General features: G+C 43.8%; 1 protein-coding gene across 1 annotated transcript in view; it reads left to right on the top strand.

Moving 5' to 3' along the window:
• LOC308286154 (uncharacterized protein) overlaps positions 1–21,504 on the top strand; it is a gene marked incomplete at its 3' end in the record, with an annotated part of 43,612 nt that overhangs the window by 7,026 nt on the left and 15,082 nt on the right. Inside the window, exons 2-7 of the mRNA XM_080727110.1 lie at positions 4,688–4,775; positions 9,758–9,859; positions 10,541–10,606; positions 15,252–15,280; positions 16,949–17,086; positions 20,206–20,292. Of these exons, the coding sequence (XP_080583236.1) occupies positions 4,688–4,775; positions 9,758–9,859; positions 10,541–10,606; positions 15,252–15,280; positions 16,949–17,086; positions 20,206–20,292 (510 nt within the window). The remainder of the gene's footprint in view (positions 1–4,687; positions 4,776–9,757; positions 9,860–10,540; positions 10,607–15,251; positions 15,281–16,948; positions 17,087–20,205; positions 20,293–21,504) is intronic.

Below are 21,504 nucleotides of genomic sequence, written 5' to 3'. Positions count from 1 at the left end.
AAACAGAGAGAGTGCCCCCCCCCCCCCCAGTCTATTCAGTCCAATGTTAAAAACCACCGCGTGATTTTAGGGCAATGTGTGGGCATGTATAGGAGCAGTGTCCAAATATGTGTTTGAAAAAATTGTCCTGATGGTGGCGCTATATGGGACAGATCCATGTTGATGACCTGACTGTAGACATACTGTGTACCGATTTGTGTGATTTTAGGGCAACATTTGTAGAAGCATGCAGTGTCCAAAAAACCACAAGGCTGATAAAGATATTCAAGGTGTTAAAGTTCCTTGTCTTATCAGCGGTGGTTGAGGTTTGCAGCTTAACAGATCCTCTGTTATGAGGTTGGTATTCAGTTGAGTGACACCTTAAGTATGTTAAGGTAACTAATCATAAGGAAGGGTCAGGAGCAGGGCCAGTTGAGTGACACTATGAGTATGATAAGGTAACTAATCATAAGGAAGGGTCTGGAGCAGGGCCAGTTGAGTGACACCATGAGTATGATAAGGTAACTAATCATAAGGAAGGGTCTGGAGCAGGGCCAGTTGAGTGACACCATGAGTATGATAAGGTAACTAATCATAAGGAAGGGTCAGAAGCAGGGCCAGTGACACCATGAGTATGATAAGGTAACTAATCATAAGGAAGGGTCAGAAACAGGGCCAGGCAACCTTAGACACGGTACCAACATGGGCACAGCGGAGGGTGGTCACTGGCACACTGGCAGACGTGTGAGAGAGAGGATTTATATTTAAAAATGAATATGTTTCTAAATTTAGTTAATTACAGTTGCTATAAGCTGTTTTCTGCTGACATAAGCAGGAAAAGGCAATAGCTTATTTAAAATTTTAATTTTAATTTTATTATATTCAGGCGGCTAACCATGCTTCCTAAAGAAATGTTGTCTCTGTGACACATCCTGGGGCCACAATCTGCCTCCAAAACTATTATTTTTATATGCGAGAAGTTATGTCATTGGTCTGCTTATTTGGCAGCCTGCCAAATAAGCAGACCAATCTGGACCGCCTCTTGTTCTTGTTTGGATTGGTTGACTTGTCTGTCAATCCTTTTAGCCCCGGTCGGCTGGTTCATGCACCAATGAGCTGCTAGTGACAGAGCTTCTTACAGATGAAATAATAGTTTTGGAGGCAGACTGAGGCTCCTAGAAGCACCACAGAGACTAGATTTTTTTAGGGAGCATTTTTAGACATCTGAATATAATAAAATACAAATAAAAAATAAATATAAGCAATTGCCTTGTTCCTGCTTATGTCAGCAGAAAACTGCATATAGCAACTTTAAATGAAGTCACCCATAATTTACAGCAAATTAAATCCTGCACATCATTCTACATTCATTACAACTGTGAACTCTGACTGGGGAGGGAATCTGGGAGATGGGTGGGTTATTGCTCTGAGTCTAATGATCATTATAACAATTTTTGATGGCGTGTCGTTAAAATGTATGTTGACATGTTGGTCATGAAGTGTGGGTCATGACAGAAAGTATAAGGTCGCGGGTGCAAGCGGACAAAAAGGGTTTCCTCAGACGGGTGGCTGGTATCTCCCTTAGAGATAGGGTGAGAAGTTCAGTCACCCGAGAGAGACTTGGAGTAGAACCGCTGCTCCTACACTTGGAAAGGAGTCAGCTTAGGTGGTTGGGGCATCTAGTACGGATGCCCCCCGAGCGCCTTCCTAGGAAGGTCCTCGATGCACGTCCCACTGGGAGGAGACCCCGTGGCAGACCAAAGACCAGATGGAAGGATTATATCTCCAAACTGGCTTGGGAACGCCTCGGTATACTCCCTGAGGGAGTGGAGGAAGTTGCTCAGGATAAGGAAATCTGGAGGTCTCAGTTGGAACTGTTACCCCCGCGACCCGGATAAGCGGTTGAAGATGGATGGATGGATGGACATGTTGACACACTGACTATCTTGAAAATAAAAACATGGCACTTCATTTCAAAAAGGTTGCTGACCCCTGGGTGTCAGGTTAACTTGAATTAATATGACATGTAGATTTAGGGTGACCACCCATACTGCACTGATGTCCCGCGAATCAAAGACATGGAGAAAAAAAAAAAAAAAAAAAATTGGGGGAGATTTGTCTTCACAATATGTGACGCTCATGTGAAGCATAGGTCTTCATTCTCTCATACCGCACAGAGACGAGATCAGTCTCTCTCTCTCTCTCTCTCTCTCTCTCTCTCTCTCTCTCTCTCTCTCTCGCTAGTCGCTAAGCTGTGCAGTGCGGAGCGCACCGTGCGCACGCACTGTAGTTGTTGTAACATGGAGAACAAGTCCAGGAGAAGTCTGCTTGTTGTTGTTGGTCCCATACATCATTACAGACTGTTTTTAGACTGGCCATAGCAGGCAGCGTTAGCAAGCAACAAAGCCAAACATAGCGTAGCCCCCAGTCAGAGTGTCAGCCACCCGCTAGTCTCACTGACTGACTGAGTGGAGGAACAACGCATGGTGAGTGTTGCCATGTCTGATTATTATGAGCCACGTTGAGCTTGTTTTTATGTAAAGTTGCTTGTAGGCTAAATAATGGTGGATGCGGCGGTGTGTCCTGCATTGGGCCTGCTTGGAGGTGGTCACCCTATGTAGATTGTGCTTGACGTACATGTGGAGTGGTTGGCTGGCTGAAAGAGAACTACAAGCCAAATGGCTGCTTCGCCAAATGGCTGCTTCCATGTGGAGTGGCTGGTTGGCTGAAAGAGAACTACAAGCCAAATGGCTGCTTCCATGTGGAGTGGCTGGTTGGCTGAAAGAGAACTACAAGCCAAATGGCTGCTTCCATGTGGAGTGGCTGGTTGGCTGAAAGAGAACTACAAGCCAAATGGCTGCTTCCATGTGGAGTGGCTGGTTGGCTGAAAGAGAACTACAAGCCAAATGGCTGCTTCCATGTGGAGTGGCTGGTTGGCTGAAAGAGGACTACAAGCCAAATGGCTGCTTCCATGTGGAGTGGCTGGTTGGCTGAAAGAGAACTACAAGCCAAATGGCTGCTTCCATGTGCAGTGGCTGGTTGGCTGAAAGAGAACTACAAGCCAAATGGCTGCTTCCATGTGGAGTGGCTGGTTGGCCTGAAAGAGAACTACAAGCCAAATGGCTGCTTCCATGTGGAGTGGCTGGTTGGCTGAAAGAGAACTACAAGCCAAATGGCTGCTTCCATGTGCAGTGGCTGGTTGGCTGAAAGAGAACTACAAGCCAAATGGCTGCTTCCATGTGGAGTGGCTGGCTGGCTGAAAGAGAACTACAAGCCAAATGGCTGCTTCCATGTGCAGTGGTTGGCTGGCTGAAAGAGAACTACAAGCCAAATGGCTGCTTCCATGTGCAGTGGTTGGTTGGCTGAAAGAGAACTACAAGCCAAATGGCTGCTTCCATGTGGAGTGGCTGGTTGGCTGAAAGAGAACTACAAGCCAAATGGCTGCTTCCATGTGGAGTGGTTGGTTGGCTGAAAGAGAACTACAAGCCAAATGGCTGCTTCCATGTGGTGTGGCTGGTTGGCTGAAAGAGGACTACAAGCCAAATGGCTGCTTCCATGTGGTGTGGCTGGTTGGCTGAAAGAGGACTACAAGCCAAATGGCTGCTTCCATGTGCAGTGGTTGGTTGGCTGAAAGAGAACTACAAGCCAAATGGCTGCCAGGGGTCGACTTCAGTGCTCCTTTGCTATTGGTTAATTCCAGGTCAAAGTTCACCCATGTTGAACTTTGAACTCTGTGTTTCTGTGAAAAAAGGGTCTGGTTTGGGCCTTGTAATCCATATCCAATTATCATTTATTTATTAGGTAGGTTCAGGCTACGTCGCAACGCAATGTCCGAGTCTCAAAGACATGGCGTTGCGTCTCTCGCTCACGTGCAGTGAGGATTAGGCATAACGTCTCTGCCTAGAGCAGCTTTACTCCTTACCTTTGAACCTCCACACTGGAGCAGCTGATGAGTGTCAACGGGAAAGTGTTTTCTGCTGGTGATTCAGTCCGAGTGTATCAAAGGGTGCGTTCGTAAATGCGCACCGGGTGTGGTTAGGGTTATGGGTTATGGTTAGGTTTAGGCATAGTCTTACTGAGGTTAAGGTTAGGGTTAGGGTTATAGTTTTACTGAGGTTAAGGTTAGGATTAGGGTTAGGTTTAGGCATAGTTTTACTGAGGTTAAGGTTAGGGTTAGGGTTAGGGTTGGGTTTAGGCATAGTTTTACTGAGGTTAGGGTTAGGTTTAGGGTTGGGTTTAGGCATAGTTTTACTGAGGTTAAGGTTAGGGTTAGGGTTGGGTTTAGGCATAGTTTTACTGAGGTTAGGGTTAGGATTAGGGTTGGGTTTAGGCATAGTTTTACTGAGGTTAGGGTTAGGATTAGGGTTGGGTTTAGGCATAGTTTTACTGAGGTTAGGGTTAGGATTAGGGTTGGGTTTAGGCACTCACTACACTGAGCACACACCCGGTGCGCATTTCCGAACGCACCCTTTGATACACTTGGACTGAATCACCAGCAGAAAACACTCTCCCGAGTGTCAACACTGTGACGTTATTCCAGCGTTTAGGTCAATATGTCACTACCGTTTACTGTATGTCTCTCTCTCTCTCTCTCTCTCTCTCTCTCTCTCTGTCTGTCTCTCTCTCTCTCTCTTTCTCTCTCCCTCTCTCTCTCTCTCTCTCTCTCTCTCTCTCTCTCTCCCTGTGTGTCTCTATGTCTCTCTACCAGGCAGAGATCCTCAGTGTGTTGAGTCATAAGAACATCATCCAGTTTTATGGAGCCGTTCTGGAGGCGCCCAACTATGGCATCGTCACAGGTAGGTGTGTGTGTGCGTGTGCGTGTGCGTGTGCGCGTGCATGCGTGCGTGCGTGCGTGCGTGCGTGCGTGCGTGCGTGCGTGCGTGCGTGCGTGTGTGATCATCCTGTGTGGTCCAAAACAGTCCCTTGGGGGAAATTGTGGGGGGCAGTGTTTTATAGGGGGGTAGGGGCCTTTGGGGGGGGTCAATGTTTTCCAGGGGGGGGAGGGGGGGTAGGGGCCTTTGGGGGGGTCAGTGTTTTCCAGGCCACTTTAGGAAAAGAGATTTTCAGTTTTTCTCCCATAGGGGTCAGAAGGTCAGAAGGTCAGAAGGTCATTCCCACTGGGCAAGATAAAAGATAAAGATAAAAATCTAACCTCAGTTGGAAGTGGAGCGGTACATTTTTATACTGTCACTCATTTGTAGCTTCTAAAAATCTCACGCCAGCAGCCATATGGTGTCATATACGGTAAAGAACCATGCACGTCTGTTGGAGGAATTACGGTAAAACTGGGCTTGTACTTTGTCCCTATTAAAGGTGTTGCGTGTTCAACTGTTGATCTACAAACTTTTTTGTCTCAGGTCACCCCATCAATATTGTTTTAATCCGAGGCACCCCTACATTATAATTTTCACTCCCAGCACCTTATATTTATAGCATATCGTCGTTGTTGGGTGGAAACCTTGTATGTCCAAAACCGTTTGTTTTGTATTTATCATCTATAAAATGTACTAAACTAGTGAAAACAGCAGATCTACAAGCACGTGCTTGTAGATCTGCTGTTTTCACTAGTTTTGTGCGACAGTCTTGTATGATGAAGCAGGGCTTTGCTTTACCAAAAGACGTACACATTTGAAACTTGGAGATACGAGGTTTCTGTCCGACAGTGACGATATTTTAGTGATTATGTTGTGAGGAAAACGTTGAGATAACAGCCATTTTGGTTAGAACTGACTGAAAATGGCTTTGTTCTTCAAGTTTAAAATGATACTAAATATTATAGTGTCCAACTAAATTCCATAAATCATCAAATTATCTCGCGGCACCCCTGGACTGCCGTCACGGCACCCCAGGGTGCCCCGTCACCCCAGGGTGCCCCGTCACCCACTTTGAAAACCCGTTTTAGATCATTTATAACGTGGTCCGCATCAATATGCCAACGGCCGGTATTCCGACACCAAAACTAACCCTAACTCTAAGCCTAACCCTAAATCTAACCTCGGTAACCGCGACGAGTAACGAACCTGCCGACGCTAGTCGGAACAGCGGCTTGTCGGCATATTGAGCGGACCCCGTTTATAACATGTGCTCGTCACACCGCGCAACACCGTCATACCAAAAGAAGTAGAACCATTGCCATGCTTAAAGGACCACCTCTTGTACAACCAGATCTTATTTTATTGTTTGTGTTCAATCTGTGGTTTTAGATATTTTAGTATTTCAGCATGCAACAACTGGTCATATGATGCTTTTTGCATCATATGATGCAATAGATGATGCAATATCATGCTACAAAGCATCATATGGTGGAACTCCCCTTCGACAGTCGTGCCAGATAACCGTGACAACGCACACCCTCTGGTGTAATACTGCTTAAGCATCAACCACGTTGCAACACGTTGTAAGCTTGCAATTAGATTCACTTATAGCTACAGTATGATATTTTTGGATCGTGTGTGTGTGTGTGTGTGTGTGTGTGTGTGTGTGTGTGTGTGTGTGTGTGTGTGTGTGTGTGTGTGTGTGTGTGTGTGTTTGTGTGTGTGTACGCGCACGCACGTGTGTGTTTTATAATGTAGCCTGACATTATAAAACACACACACACACACACACACATGGGTCCATATCTCTGGCAGAACATTGGTAACATGACCTGGAAGTGATTTCATGTCTGTCTGTCTGTCTGTCTGTCTGAGCTGCCTGCTGTTGAAGCTAACTATATCAGTATGATTGCCAGACCCATGAAATGGGTAGGCCTACATAAGCAAATGTCGGTCCGGGTTTTCTATATAAAGGGTATATATGATGATGACATGATGATGACATGTCTACAAAAAGCATGATGTCATAAATGATGATGACAGACAGGGGGTCTGGCACAACCAGGTTGACCTGGTCTAGTTATGATAGACTAACGCAGGGGTTTTCACAGTGGGTGACGGGGCACCCTGGGGTGCCGTGACGTCAGTCCAGGGGTGCCGCGAGATCATTTGATAATATTTGGAATTTATTTGGACACTTGGACACAAAAATATTTAGCATCATTTTAAACTTGAAGTACAAAGTTATTTTCAGTCAGTTCTAACCAAAATGGCTGTTATCTCAACGTTTTCCTCGCAACATAATCACTAAAATATCGTCACTGTCGGGCAGAAACCTCGTATCTCCAAGTTTCAAATGTGTACGTCTTTTGGTAAAGCAAAGCCCTGCTTCATCATACAAGACTGTCGCACAAAACTAGTGAAAACAGCAGATCTACAAGCACACAACGCCTCGCATTCACTAGTTTAGTATATTTTATAGATTATAATGTAGGGGTGCCTCGGATTAAAACAATATTCATGGGGTGCCCTGAGACAAAAAGGTTTGGGGACTCTGGACTAACGTAACGCACTAGAAGGTCGGCCGGCTACGCCGGCCTCCCCTCTAGGTCGTCGCGTTGCGTCTATAGGAGTAAATATTCGTCGAAAACAAATCCCTGAGGTACAGGGTGGCCACGATCTGATGGTTGTTTTGAGAAAAAAAAGTTTTTTGAGAAAAAAAAGTTTTTTGAGAAAAAAAAGTTTTTTGAGAAAAAAAAGTTTTTTGAGAAAAAAAGAAATTTGAGAAAAAAGAATTTTTGAGAAAAAAAGAATTTTTGAGAAAAAATGTTTTTCAGAAAAAAGTTTTTTGAGCAAAAAAAAATTTTGAGAAAAATTTGAGAAAAAAAAATTTGAGAAAAAAAATGTTTTTCTCAAAAAAAAAAAAAAAAATTTGAGAAAAAAAAATGTTTGAGAATGACGATGACGTGGTGTATACGGATGTTACTGCGATTGAGGTGAAAGAGAAAAGTGGAAAGTGTGTGTGTGTGTGTGTGTGTGTGTGTGTGTGTGTGTGTGTGTGTGTGTGTGTTCTGGCTACGCCCCCCTCGGTTGAAATTGGATCCGCCGGTCCCATAGCTGGGAATATGAGCCAATCACCGGTCACCATGGCAACGGGGGGGGCCAATGATAGAGTTATGGGCGGTATTCCCTATGTTCTCCCTACCTACATCTGACCTACGTCTGATCTAGCTATGAGTTGAAGTGGATGTGAAGTGGGCGTGAATGGGCTTGGAAGTGGGATGCGGCTCTAAGAGGAATGTAATAATAGATACAGTGTTGGGGATGGGGAACACACACAGCTGTCAGAGTGATGAATGGAGGAGGAAAATGAACAGAAACACATCCAGGTGTCGGAAGTATGACCCAAGAGGGCGATAGCAAGAGGGTGCAAAAGACCTGTACTTCCCGTTTCTGTGTGACGTAGGGTAGATAGATACCTTTTTAGGAGGCGGAAGCATGTTTGGAGTCTATTCATTTACAATGGGAGAGCTAACGTGAACACAGAGCAAAATAATAGTTCAGAAGCTATGGTCACTGAACTAAATATTGGACCAGATCATCACAAGCCACATAATATTAACAAAATTGTCATACTAAAGTGGCTTTTTTCAGCGACACAACTGAGAAAATCAACTTTATTATTGCTCTTTAGCTGTCCCAGCCAATAGCACCCACACACTCTCGCGGGATCTATAGCACCAGTAAACAGGACGTGCGCGAGATTTGCCGTCAGAGCCGGCGCCCACTTAGGAGTCTATTTGTAGGATTTGTGTACCATGTCGCACTCTAGTGGACCCAATGCGGATGAGCTATCTTCATTAATTAAATATCTTTGGTATGACCCTGTCACCATGTGACCTAGAACTCCTCTGATTGGTCACCATGGTGACCCAGAACACCGCTGATTGGTCAACACACATAACCTGTCATAGAAGCAACTTCCTGGTGCTGACGTCACGTTTTGAAGGGTAAACCTGCGGTTGTTCAAGTGCAGCTAAACTTGGCATGTTAGTAAACGTGTCACAATTAACAATAATGTATTGCACCTGTGCAGCTGACCTGCGGAAACTGGGAGGGGGAGGGGGGGGAGATTTAATTATGCCGGGGAAAAGGCTGAAACTACACTTTTACTACCAGGCAGCGGTGCTCATGGGAAACGTAGTTGTTGGCTTTAGATTGTCTGGTTTCTAGTGTTTATAGATCCTATTCACGGCCCGCCCACTCAGCAAATTTCTCAGCAACTTCCTGGTGCTGACGTCAGTTTAGAAGGGTAAACTAACAAAGAAATTGCTGGACTTAAAGCCAACACATCATTATTTCGAACGGTAAAGTAAATTATAATGCTTTGTGCCTTTTCTATCTTGTGTTCTTGATCATGCTAGCCGTATTTTATACTTCACTATTAGGAAATTGCATTAAATGTGTGATTTCTGTGTTAACTCTATGGGCTTTTAGCAGGGTTTACCCTTCAAAACGTGAGGTCAGCACCACGAAGTTGCATAACATGAATTCGGTCAATTGTGTATACCAACCTTTAGTAGATTCATACCCATATACATGTCGCTATGAGTTTTATTATAATGTAATCTATTACTTTACAGAGTATGCCAGTGGGGGGTCCCTGTATGAGTATTATAATGTAATCTATTACATTACAGAGTATGCCAGTGGGGGGTCCCTCTATGAGTATTATAATGTAATCTATTACATTACAGAGTATGAGTATTATAATGTAATCTATTACATTACAGAGTATGCCAGTGGGGGGTCCCTGTATGAGTATTATAATGTAATCTATTACATTACAGAGTATGCCAGTGGAGGGTCCCTCTATGAGTATTATAATGTAATCTATTACATTACAGAGTATACCAGTGGGGGGTCCCTTTATGAGTATTATAATGTAATCTATTACATTACAGAGTATGCCAGTGGGGGGTCCCTCTATGAGTATCTCTCCAGTGAGAAGAGTGAAGAGATGGATATGGAACAGATCATGACCTGGTCGATGCACATCGCTAAAGGTACACATTACACCCTTTACACCCTAAACCATGTTTACACCCTACACACTACACCCTAAATCTGGTCCCTGCACATCGCTAAATGTACAAATATAGGCCTACACCCTTTACACCCTTAACTACACTTTTAGGATGTTTAAGACTCGTTGACGTTCATTTTAGAACCTGTCTTGTTTTAGCCTGATTTCAGACTCTGCGCTGAGCTTGAGTCTGACATTGTCCCATTGACAAGAGATTTCAAAGGGGAGGGGATTTGAAATGTGAAATTTCCAATCACAAGAGATCTGGTGGGAGGGGTTGTGTTTGACTTGTGTGTACACAAAACATTCCCCCCTCCCCCTCCCCTCTACGACAGGCTTCAAACAGGTTGTTGTCTTTGATGCTAACGAGGTGTGCACAACCCCCTTTGAAGTTCAAAGGGAGCAATTAAGAGCTTTGGCTGAGCTCCCCCCCCTCCACTGTTTCTGTTGATTTTCAAAATTTAGACCCACCCCCTCCCCCGTCTTGCATTGATTTCATTGGCTGGTACGCCAAGATAACCATATCAAGTTAAGCGTCATATGACAACACCAGACCGTCCGCTCAGGGAGTGGGCGGGTCTATGGGCGGAGCCAGGCAAGTCTTGTTTACTAAGACTTGTTGACGTTTATCATAACCTGTCTTGTTTTGTTGTGTTTCCAGGAATCCATTACCTTCATGCCGAGGCTCCGGTCAAAGTCATCCACAGAGACCTGAAGTCACGCAACGGTAGGTTAAAGTCATCCACAGAGACCTGAAGTCACGCAACGGTAGGTTAAAGTCATCCACAGAGACCTCAAGTCACGCAACGGTAGGTTAAAGTCATCCACAGAGACCTGAAGTCACGCAACGGTAGGTTAAAGTCATCCACAGAGACCTCAAGTCACGCAACGGTAGGTTAAAGTCATCCACAGAGACCTCAAGTCACGCAACGGTAGATTAAAGTCATCCACAGAGACCTCAAGTCACGCAACGGTAGATTAAAGTCATCCACAGAGACCTCAAGTCACGCAACGGTAGGTTAAAGTCATCCACAGAGACCTCAAGTCACGCAACGGTAGGTTAAAGTCATCCACAGAGACCTGAAGTCACGCAACGGTAGGTTAAAGTCATCCACAGAGACCTGAAGTCACGCAACGGTAAAACTTAGACCACAGGGATCGATGTGTGATACGATACCCATGTTTAAATTAACACAAATTAACACCCTAACCCATAATATATTTATTTCCCCTTTTTATGTCGGGGAAACAAATACATCTTCATTATAAGATGTTCACAACCCACAGCCTACTATAATTATTATTTAAGCAATATTACACGAGAGTGATGCTCGGCGGAACTCGCCTACGGCTCGTTCCTGACCGCATCACTGTCGTGCAAATAATTCAGTTATCCCACACCCTCGAGTGTAATATTGCAATTATACAACTGTTGCCAACTTGCCCTTAAAAAAAATATGTCAACTTAATTTCATTGTAATTAAGATATTCGATAGGAATTTGTAATTTTTTAATGCCACATTTAGCTACTGTGTCCCTGAACGTCACATGAAAACCGCTAGCCTAGCCACCTAGCATAGTGTGGGGAGAGAGGAGCGCTTGCGGTCTTTCGTGACCAACGCAGCTGATTTCTTTACTTGATGAGAGACCGTGCATCTGTGCTCGTTATATGCACGGTTGGAGAGCCTGTTTTCCATTGAGAGCCCGACTACCTGTTGTATAATAATAGTTAAATAACTGTTCATAACCTACAGTCTAGACCATGTATTATAATTAAGTGTGCCTGCTATGCAATAGCAGAACACTTATTGTAATCCGCCATACTTCCATTCCAAGAAATTTTAAGTGTGCCTGCAGCTCGCTAAGTCTGTGCAACCTTGTGTAGCGGTTGGTGTTAGCATTAGCGTTACATTTTTTAACATTAGCATTTTTTGCATAAGCTTTAACATTATGGTTCTTCATATGACACCACCCACAGCCATTTCGACTAATTAGTGGCGTTTTGGCGCATTTTTGGCCGTTATCACGGGTCGCACTTTAACGACAGTTTTTTTGAGAAAAAATTGTTTTGTGAGAAAAAAATTGTTTTGTGAGAAAAAAATTGTTTTTTGAGAAAAAAAAATTTTGAGGAAAAAAAATTTTTTGAGAAAAAAAAATTTTGAGAAAAAAAATTTTGAGAAAAAAAAATTGAGAAAAAAAATTTTGAGAAAAAAAAATTTGAGAAAAAAAAAATTTTGAGAAAAAAAAAATTTGAGAAAAAAAAAAATTTGAGAAAAAAATTTTTTTTGAGAAAAAAAATGTTGAGAAAAAAAAATTGAGAAAAAAAAAATTGAGAAAAAAAAAATTTGAGAAAAAATTTTTTTGAGAAAAAAACATTTTTGAGAAAAAAAATTTGAGAAAAAAAAAATTTGAGAAAAAAAAAGAATTATGATACCAGCCGCGAGTCTGTACGACAAACGGTTCATGAGTTATAGAGGCACTTCCTGTTTGGCGAAGGACACTTCCTGTTACAGAGGGGGCGGGGCTTAATCAATTACAGCTCATCCCTATTGGCCGGAAAAAGACCAAAGTTGTGTGTGCATTTTAAAGTTTAAATCACGTTGCTAGGCAAAAGTATGGCAGAGTTATGTGGCGCCAAGGTTTCTGGGTTTTTTTCAGAGTCCCCCATTCTAAGTCAATGGGGTTTTTGGGCGTCGTTTTTTGCGAATTACATCGCAATCGTATCGCGGATCGGAAAGAAAAGTAATAGCACACCATTCCCGGCCGAGCCGCACATTTTGATGTATATATTGCGGGGGTGGCGTAAATTGTGCGGCAGTTATTACGTGCCGAAGTTTCCCCCATTCTAAGTCAATGGGGTTTTTTGGCGTCGTTTTTTGCGAATTACGTTGCAATGGTAACGCGGATCGGAAAGAAAAGTAATAGCACACCATTCCCGGCCGAGCCGCACGTTTTGATGTATATATTGCGGCGGTGGCGTAAATTGTGCGGCAGTTATTACGAGCAGAAATTTGCAAGAACATTACTTACTGACTGACTGACTGACTGACTTAAGTATGGCGGATTACAATAAGTGTTCTGCTATTGCATAGCAGGCAAGAACATTACTTACTGACTGACTGACTGACTGACTTAAGTATGGCGGATTACAATAAGTGTTCTGCTATTGCATAGCAGGCACACTTAATAATGATCCCACAAATTTCGGCACGTAATAACTGCCGCACAATTTACGCCACCGCCGCAATATATACATCAAAACGTGCGGCTCGGCCGGGAATGGTGTGCTATTACTTTTCTTTCCGATCCGCGTTACCATTGCGACGTAATTCGCAAAAAACGACGCCCAAAAACCCCATTGACTTAGAATGGGGGAAACTTCAGCACGTAATAACTGCCGCACAATTTACGCCACCGCCGCAATATATACATCAAAAAGTGCGGCTCGGCCGGGAATGGTGTGCTATTACTTTTCTTTCCGATCCGCGTTACCATTGCGACGTAATTCGCAAAAAACGACGCCCAAAAACTCCATTGACTTTGAATGGGGGACTCCGAAAAAACCCCAGAAACTTTGGCGCCAAATAACTCTGCCATACTTTTGCCTAGCAACGTCATTTAAAATGTAAAATGCTCACACAACTTTGGTCTTTTTCCGACCAATAGGGATGAGCTGTAATTGATTAAGCCCCGCCCCCTCTATAACAGGAAGTGCCCTTCACCAAACAGGAAGTGCCTCTATAATTCATGAACCGTTTGTCGTACAGACTCGCGGCTGGTGTCATACATTTTTTTTTCCTCAAATTTTTTTTTTCTCAAAGATTTTTTTTTTCTCAAATTTTTTTTTTCTCAAATTTTTTTTTCTCAAATTTTTTTTTCTCAAAAATTTTTTTTTCTCAATTTTTTTTTCTCAATTTTTTTTTCTCAAAATTTTTTTTTCTCAAACATTTTTTTCTCAATTTTTTTTCTCAAATTTTTTTTTCTCAAATTTTTTTTTCTCAATTTTTTTTTTCTCAAAAAAATTTTTTTTCTCAAATTTTTTTTTCTCAAAATTTTTTTTTCTCAAATTTTTTTTTCTCAAAATGTTTTTTCCTCAAAAAAAATTTTTTCTCAATTTTTTTTTTCAATTTTTTTTTTCTCAAAAAACTTTTTTTTTTCTCAAAAAACTTTTTTTTCTCACAAAACTGTCGTTAAAGTGCGACCCGTGATAACGGCCAAAAATGCGCCAAAACGCCACTAATTAGTCGAAATGGCTGACTTCCTGTTTGGTTTCTGATTGGCTGCTGGCCTTGTGACGTGGGTAGAGCTGCGAGGGCCCGGTCATCGCTGCTTGCAGCTTTAATTCATTAATCGTCCATGACCTTAATTGGGGCCTATTTTGCCAAACAGGAAGTGCCCCTCACCAAACAGGAAGTGACCCTTGATCTCGTGAACCGTTTGTCATACAGACACGCGGGTTGCGTCAAATGACAAGATTAAGAGTCCTTAAACTTAATTGGGGCCTATTTCGCCAAACAGGAAGTGCCCCTCACCAAACAGGAAGTGACCTGTTTTCTCGTGAACCGTTTGTCGTACAGACATGTGGGTGGTGTCATATGAAGAACAATAATGTTAAAGTTTTTGCAAAAAAATGCTAATGTTAATAACGCTAATGCTAACACCAACCGCTACACAAGGTTGCACAGACTTAGCAGACTTACCTAGGACGTTGGTAGGAAACACTGAGCTGTCTTTAGTCTAGGACGTTGGTAGGAAACACTGAGCTGACCTGTCTTTAGACTAGGACGTTGGTAGGAAACACTGAGCTGTCTTTAGTCTAGGACGTTGGTAGGAAACACTGAGCTGACCTGTCTTTAGACTAGGACGTTGGTAGGAAACACTGAGCTGTCTTTAGACTAGGACGTTGGTAGGAAACACTGAGCTGTCTTTAGTCTAGGACCTTGGTAGGAAACACTGAGCTGACCTGTCTTTAGACTAGGACGTTGGTAGGAAACACTGAGCTGTCTTTAGACTAGGACGTTGGTAGGAAACACTGAGCTGACCTGTCTTTAGACTAGGACGTTGGTAGGAAACACTGAGCTGTCTTTAGACTAGGACGTTGGTAGGAAACACTGAGCTGTCTTTAGTCTAGGACGTTGGTAGGAAACACTGAGCTGACCTGTCTTTAGACTAGGACGTTGGTAGGAAACACTGAGCTGTCTTTAGACTAGGACGTTGGTAGGAAACACTGAGCTGTCTTTAGTCTAGGACGTTGGTAGGAAACACTGAGCTGTCTTTAGTCTAGGACGTTGGTAGGAAACACTGAGCTGTCTTTAGTCTAGGACGTTGGTAGGAAACAGTGAGCTGACCTGCTGTTCTGTGCTTCGTTTCAGTGGTGATGACTGCAGACAGAGTGTTGAAGGTAAGACACTGTTCTATCCTTGCTTTTAGATTATTATTATATTGTCTGTGTGTCTTTAAGCCCGTGGCCCAATCAGGGACCACCAGTTCAGGCAACGTCATCATTAACAGCCAATGAGGGACCAGCATTCCTGGTGATGTCAGTGGTGAACGCACCTCAGTGGCGTCAGTTCAGAAAAAGATAAGGTATGGCAACATGACTGGTGTCTTGCACGCGCGCAAGACACCAGTCATGTTGCCATACCTTAGCAACAGGTATGATACATTTTAAGAAGAAGTACATATAATATATAATTATATATACTATAATACAATTATAATACCTTGTTAAAGTGACCATTTTTGTTAAATTTAGCATTTGTAGTTATTTTACTGTAATTTACCAACATAATAACCAGCACATATAGACAAAGAGACATTCATGGATTTATATTTAGAACTAACTTTTATCTTCCCCCCTGGACCCAGGTTTTGGGTTAGGGTTGCCATACCCAATTGACGCCCCTTGCACACCTCATGGCGCGCTCTGCTGGCGCACACGTAGGCCATACATGGTAGCAAGTTGGCACCTCAACAGAGTGTAGTTCTAGTTCCTCTCTGTCTCCTTGCTTTTAGCGTGTTACCAGTTAAAGTTACTATAAGTAGTTTTATGCTCACATAAACAGGAATTATGCAATTGCTTATGTTTTATTATTTCTTTTATTTCTTTTATTATATTCAGACGGCTAACAATGCTCCCTAAACATATCTAGTCTCTGTGGTGCTTCTAGGAGCCGCAGTCTGCCTCCAAAACTATTATTTTATCTGTAAGAAGCTCTGTCACTCGCAGCTCATTGGTGCATGAACCAGCCGACCGGGGCTAAAAGGATTGACAGACAGGTCAACCAATCTGAACCCTTTCGGACCCTCTAAGTTCCTGTCATGTTTTTTATAGATCTGTGATTTCGGAGCCTCTAAGGTCCTGTCATGTGTTTGTAGATCTGTGATTTCGGAGCCTCTAAGTTCCTGTCTCTCATGGTGTTTTGTAGATCTGTGATTTTGGAGCCTCTAAGTTCCTGTCTCATCATGTCTTTTATAGATCTGTGATTTTGGAGCCTCTAAGTTCCTGTCTCTCATGGTGTTTTGTAGATCTGTGATTTTGGAGCCTCTAAGTTCCTGTCTCATCATGTCTTTTATAGATCTGTGATTTTGGAGCCTCTAAGTTCCTGTCTCATCATGTCTTTTATAGATCTGTGATTTCGGGGCCTCTAAGTTCCTGTCTCACATGTGTTTATAGATCTGTGATTTTGGAGCCTCTAAGTTCCTGTCTCATCATGTGTTTATAGATCTGTGATTTCGGAGCGTCTAAGTTCCTGTCTCATCATGTGTTTATAGATCTGTGATTTTGGAGCCTCTAAGTTCCTGTCTCATCATGTGTTTATAGATCTGTGATTTCGGAGCGTCTAAGTTCCTGTCTCATCATGTGTTTATAGATCTGTGATTTCGGAGCCTCTAAGTTCCTGTCTCATCATGTGTTTATAGATCTGTGATTTCGGAGCCTCTAAGTTCCTGTCTCATCATGTGTTTTATAGATCTGTGATTTCGGAGCGTCTAAGTTCCTGTCTCATCATGTGTTTATAGATCTGTGATTTCGGAGCGTCTAAGTTCCTGTCTCATCATGTGTTTATAGATCTGTGATTTCGGAGCGTCTAAGTTCCTCTCCCACACCACCCACATGACGGTGGTAGGAACGTTTCCATGGATGGCGCCAGAGGTCATCCAGAGCCTGCCGGTGTCTGAGACCTGCGACACCTACTCCTACGGAGTGGTGAGTCCTACAGTGTGTGTGTGTGTGTGTGTGTGTGTGTGTGTGTGTGTGTGTGTGTGTGTGTGTGTGTGTGTGTGTGTGTGTGTGTGTGTGTGTGTGTGTGTGTGTGTGTGTGTGTGTGTGTGTGTGTGTGTGTGTGTGTGTGTGTGTGTGTGTGTGTGTGTGTGTGTGTGTGTGTGCGTGCGTGCGTGCGTGCGTGCGTGCGTGCGTGCGTGCGTGCGTGCGTGCGTGCGTGCGTGCGTGCGTGCGTGCGTGCGTGCGTGCGTGCGTGCGTGCGTGCGTGCGTGCGTGCGTGCGTGCGTGCGTGCGTGCGTGCGTGCGTGCGTGCGTGCGTGCGTGCGTGCGTGCGTGCGTGCGTGCGTGCGTGTGTGTGTGCGCGTGCGTGCGTGTACAGCATAAATGCACAATTTTATGTCAACTGTGATACAGTTTACAGTTTAGGCATTTAGCAGACGCTTTTAATCCAAAGCGACTTACAATAAGCAAATAAACATCACAATAATAAACAAGATTAATTGTCAGTACATCAACAGCAATATAACAAATGTGAATGAATATATATCTAGAAAAAACTACCTTTGGCTGCTTTGAAGGTCAGCATCAGAGTTTTGTATTCCGTGCGGGCCGCAACCGGGAGCCAGTGGAGGGAGTGGAGAAGGGGAGAGACATGTGAGAACTTAAGCTGGTTGAAGACCAGTCGTGCCGCGGCATTTTGGATCAGTTGGAGAGGTTTAAGTGCACATGCCGGGAGACCAGTGAGGAGAGAGTTACAATAGTCAAGCTTTGATAGGCTGGGCTGCCTCCTATATACAGTATGTACTGTATATATGATATGACAGATGTCTGGATGAGGAGCTGGGCTGCCTCCTATATACAGTATGTACAGTATATATGATATGACAGATGTCTGGATGAGGAGCTGGGCTGACTCCTATATACAGTATGTACAGTATATATGATATGACAGATGTCTGGATGAGGAGCTGGGCTGACTCCTATATACAGTATGTACAGTATATATGATATGACAGATGTCTGGATGAGGAGCTGGGCTGACTCCTATATACAGTATGTACAGTATATATGATATGACAGATGTCTGGATGAGGAGCTGGGCTGACTCCTATATACAGTATGTACAGTATATATGATATGACAGATGTCTGGATGAGGAGCTGGGCTGACTCCTATATACAGTATGTACAGTATATATGATATGACAGATGTCTGGATGAGGAGCTGGGCTGACTCCTATATACAGTATGTACAGTATATATGATATGACAGATGTCTGGATGAGGAGCTGGGCTGACTCCTATATACAGTATGTACAGTATATATGATATGACAGATGTCTGGATGAGGAGCTGGGCTGACTCCTATATACAGTATGTACAGTATGATATGACAGATGTCTGGATGAGGAGCTGGGCTGCCTCCTGGGTGATAATGTCCAATATGAGGTATTAATGAGCTCATAGCAGACATCCCAAGTTGGCGATCAACATTTCCGGGAGGTCCCCTGTGCACATGCGCGCAGCACGCATGCAGGTTTTGTCTCGGATTTTACTGTCAAAAACCTGTCATATAATACGAGCTGATTATATTCTCGCGCTTGAGTCTCGACTCTCGAGAGGAGAACCCAGTCTCCATCTGGTTGGTCACTTTTAGACGCCCACATCTCCCACAGCGACTTACAATCATTCATTTGCCAGATTGACAGTTCGACGACGAATCAGAACGCATCGCGGGTTGCACATGTTTTTTTCCGACTGGATCCAGCCGGATATGGCAAGCATTTGCGGGAGCGGCCGGGATTTCCGGGAGGTTCAGCTCCACTCGCGGGTGTCCGGGAGGAGACGCTGATTTCAGGGAGACTCGCGCAACATCCGGGAGACTTGGGATGTCTGTCATAGACCTGGTATGCAGGTCAATAATAGTCCATGGGCCATACGAGACGTCGCTATCCGAAAGGTGGCAAAGGTTACCATGCATAAAGTGGTGTTATCAGCCACTAGAGTTGGTGTCCCAAAAAATGAATCTGGGGCCTTCCCACAAGACTATGGTTAAGTGATGAGTCAACACTTTTCACACTGTTGTGGGAGCCGTTTTAGTCCAAGGAATGTTTTTTCGTGCAAAACAAATGCTTGCAATGGATTCAGAATAATGACAAACCCTAGTTTGACCCCACATATGCTACTTTAAGCAGATTAATTATTAGCTTTTTTTCCTTGTATAATAAAGTTAATGGGACACCGACTCTAGTGCAGTGGCGTCAGTTCAGCAAAAGCTAGGGTATGGCAAAGATGGGAGTCCAAATGGAAAAAAGGCATTACATTTTGGATAACACGGTTCTATCGTGAAAATAGCAGATCTACATGTAGATCGGCTATTTTCACAATGTCTGAAAAAATTTAGTTTTGTCAGTTTTTTACACAGGTTTTTAGGGTTTCTTGGGCTGGATATGGCAGCCTGGAACGGTTGTTCAAGTGCAGCTAAACTTGGCATGTTAGTAAATGTGCCACAATTAACAATAATGCATTGCACCTGTGCAGCTGACTTGCAGAACCTGGGAATATACCATTCTGTCAAGATGGGGAGAATACAATTATTATACCTTGTTAAAGTGACCATTTTGATACATTTGCATTTGTAGTTATTTTACTGTAATTTAACACCATAATAACCAGCACAGATAGACAAAGAGACATTCATGGATTTATATTTAAAAGTAACTTGGACCCAGGGTATGGCAGCTGCATACCCCTGCCATACCCAATTGACCCTAACCCTAACCCCTGCTCTAGCAACTGATAACACCAATGTAGCTGTGTCTCAGAAAGGGTTATCATACCAAAATATAATCTACAGCTATAGAGCTTTTCTAAAATGCATGGTAACCTTTGACACCTTTCAGACAGCGACTTCTCGTCGTCTGACCCATGGACTATAAGTTCTATCTGGTAGGAGTTGGAATAACCTTTATGACCTTTGACCTGTGACCCTGGGCAGGTGATGTGGGAGATGGAATAACCTTTATGACCTTTGACCTTTGACCCCGGGCAGGTGCTGTGGGAGATGGAATAACCTTTATGACCTTTGACCTGTGACCCTGGCAGGTGCTGTGGGAGATGCTGACCAGGGAGGTTCCTTTCAAAGGCTTTGAGGGCCTGCAGGTGGCCTGGCTGGTGGTGGAGAAACAGGAGGTAGGCCTACACCTCCCTACCCCCTACACCCTACCCCCTACACCCTTCACCCACCCCCCTAACCTACCACACACACACACTGCCTGGCTGGTGGTGCAAAGTAAAGCCCTGCTTCATCATACAAGACTGACGCACAAAAGTAGTGAAAACAGCAGATCTACAAGCACACAACGCCTCGCGGTGCAAGGCGTTGTGTGCTTGTAGATCGGCTGTTTTCACTAGTTTAGTTCATTTTGTAAAATGATTAATTCAAAACAAAGTTTTGGACATACAAGGTTTCCACCCGACAACGACGATGTATAAGACTTTTATAATTTTTCGCGGCTCCAGACAGATTTGTTTTTAGTTTCTTTTGTCCAATATGGCTCTTTCAACATTTTGGGTTGTCGACCCCTGCCCTAACCTAACCCTTCACCCAAACACCCAACCCCCCTAACCTACCCCTTCCGCGACTGCGGTTTTTCCGGTGAACCTGAGTGCAACGGTGGGGGCCGATGAGTGTGGGGAACACACCACTGATTACTGCAGATGATGGAGAGGTTATAATATAGCTTTATGTATTGAGATTTGAGAGGCACTCTTGCTGATTTCTTAAGAGACTCGTCGCCAATTGCAAGATATTTAAAAGTTATTTGGGGCCATGATGATAACCTCTTCTTCCCTTTACTAGACTAAGGATTTATATTGTCTGTGTTATCGTTTACAACCACAATTATTCACATGTGGTAAGATCGCGGTTCCTTTATCCTCATCTAATCTTGTGCTAATGCACGCAACTGTTTTCGCCAGGTTTTAAGGTCTTATTTTAGTTGTTTCTCATAAGCTCGCAACCCTCCTTGCTCATCGGCCCCCACCGTTGCGCTCAGGTTCACCGGGAAAACCGCGGTCGCACCCCTTCCCCAAAACACACACACACTGAACAAGTGGTAGGCCTGCACCTACCCCCCTAACCTACCACACACACACACACACTGTCTGGCTGGTGGTTGGTGAAACAAGAGGTAGGCCTACTGTCCATGGATTTCGAAGTTGTGGGGCACCAATCAGTATTGGGGGGCGGGTATGCAAATCAGTATGCAAATAAGCGGCATGCAGGTTTTATCACCAGAGGCATTTTCTTTTGTTCTACACAGAGATTACACACTCATATCTACACACACTCACATGCACGTGCGCACACACACGCATGCGCATGCACACACACACACACAC

This window comes from Nannobrachium achirus (assembly GCF_963921795.1).
Source record: "Nannobrachium achirus genome assembly, chromosome: 5".
Lineage (NCBI taxonomy): Eukaryota > Metazoa > Chordata > Actinopteri > Myctophiformes > Myctophidae > Nannobrachium > Nannobrachium achirus.
The sequence above is the reverse complement of the archived record's forward strand: the minus strand, read 5'-3'. Positions and strand labels throughout refer to the sequence as shown.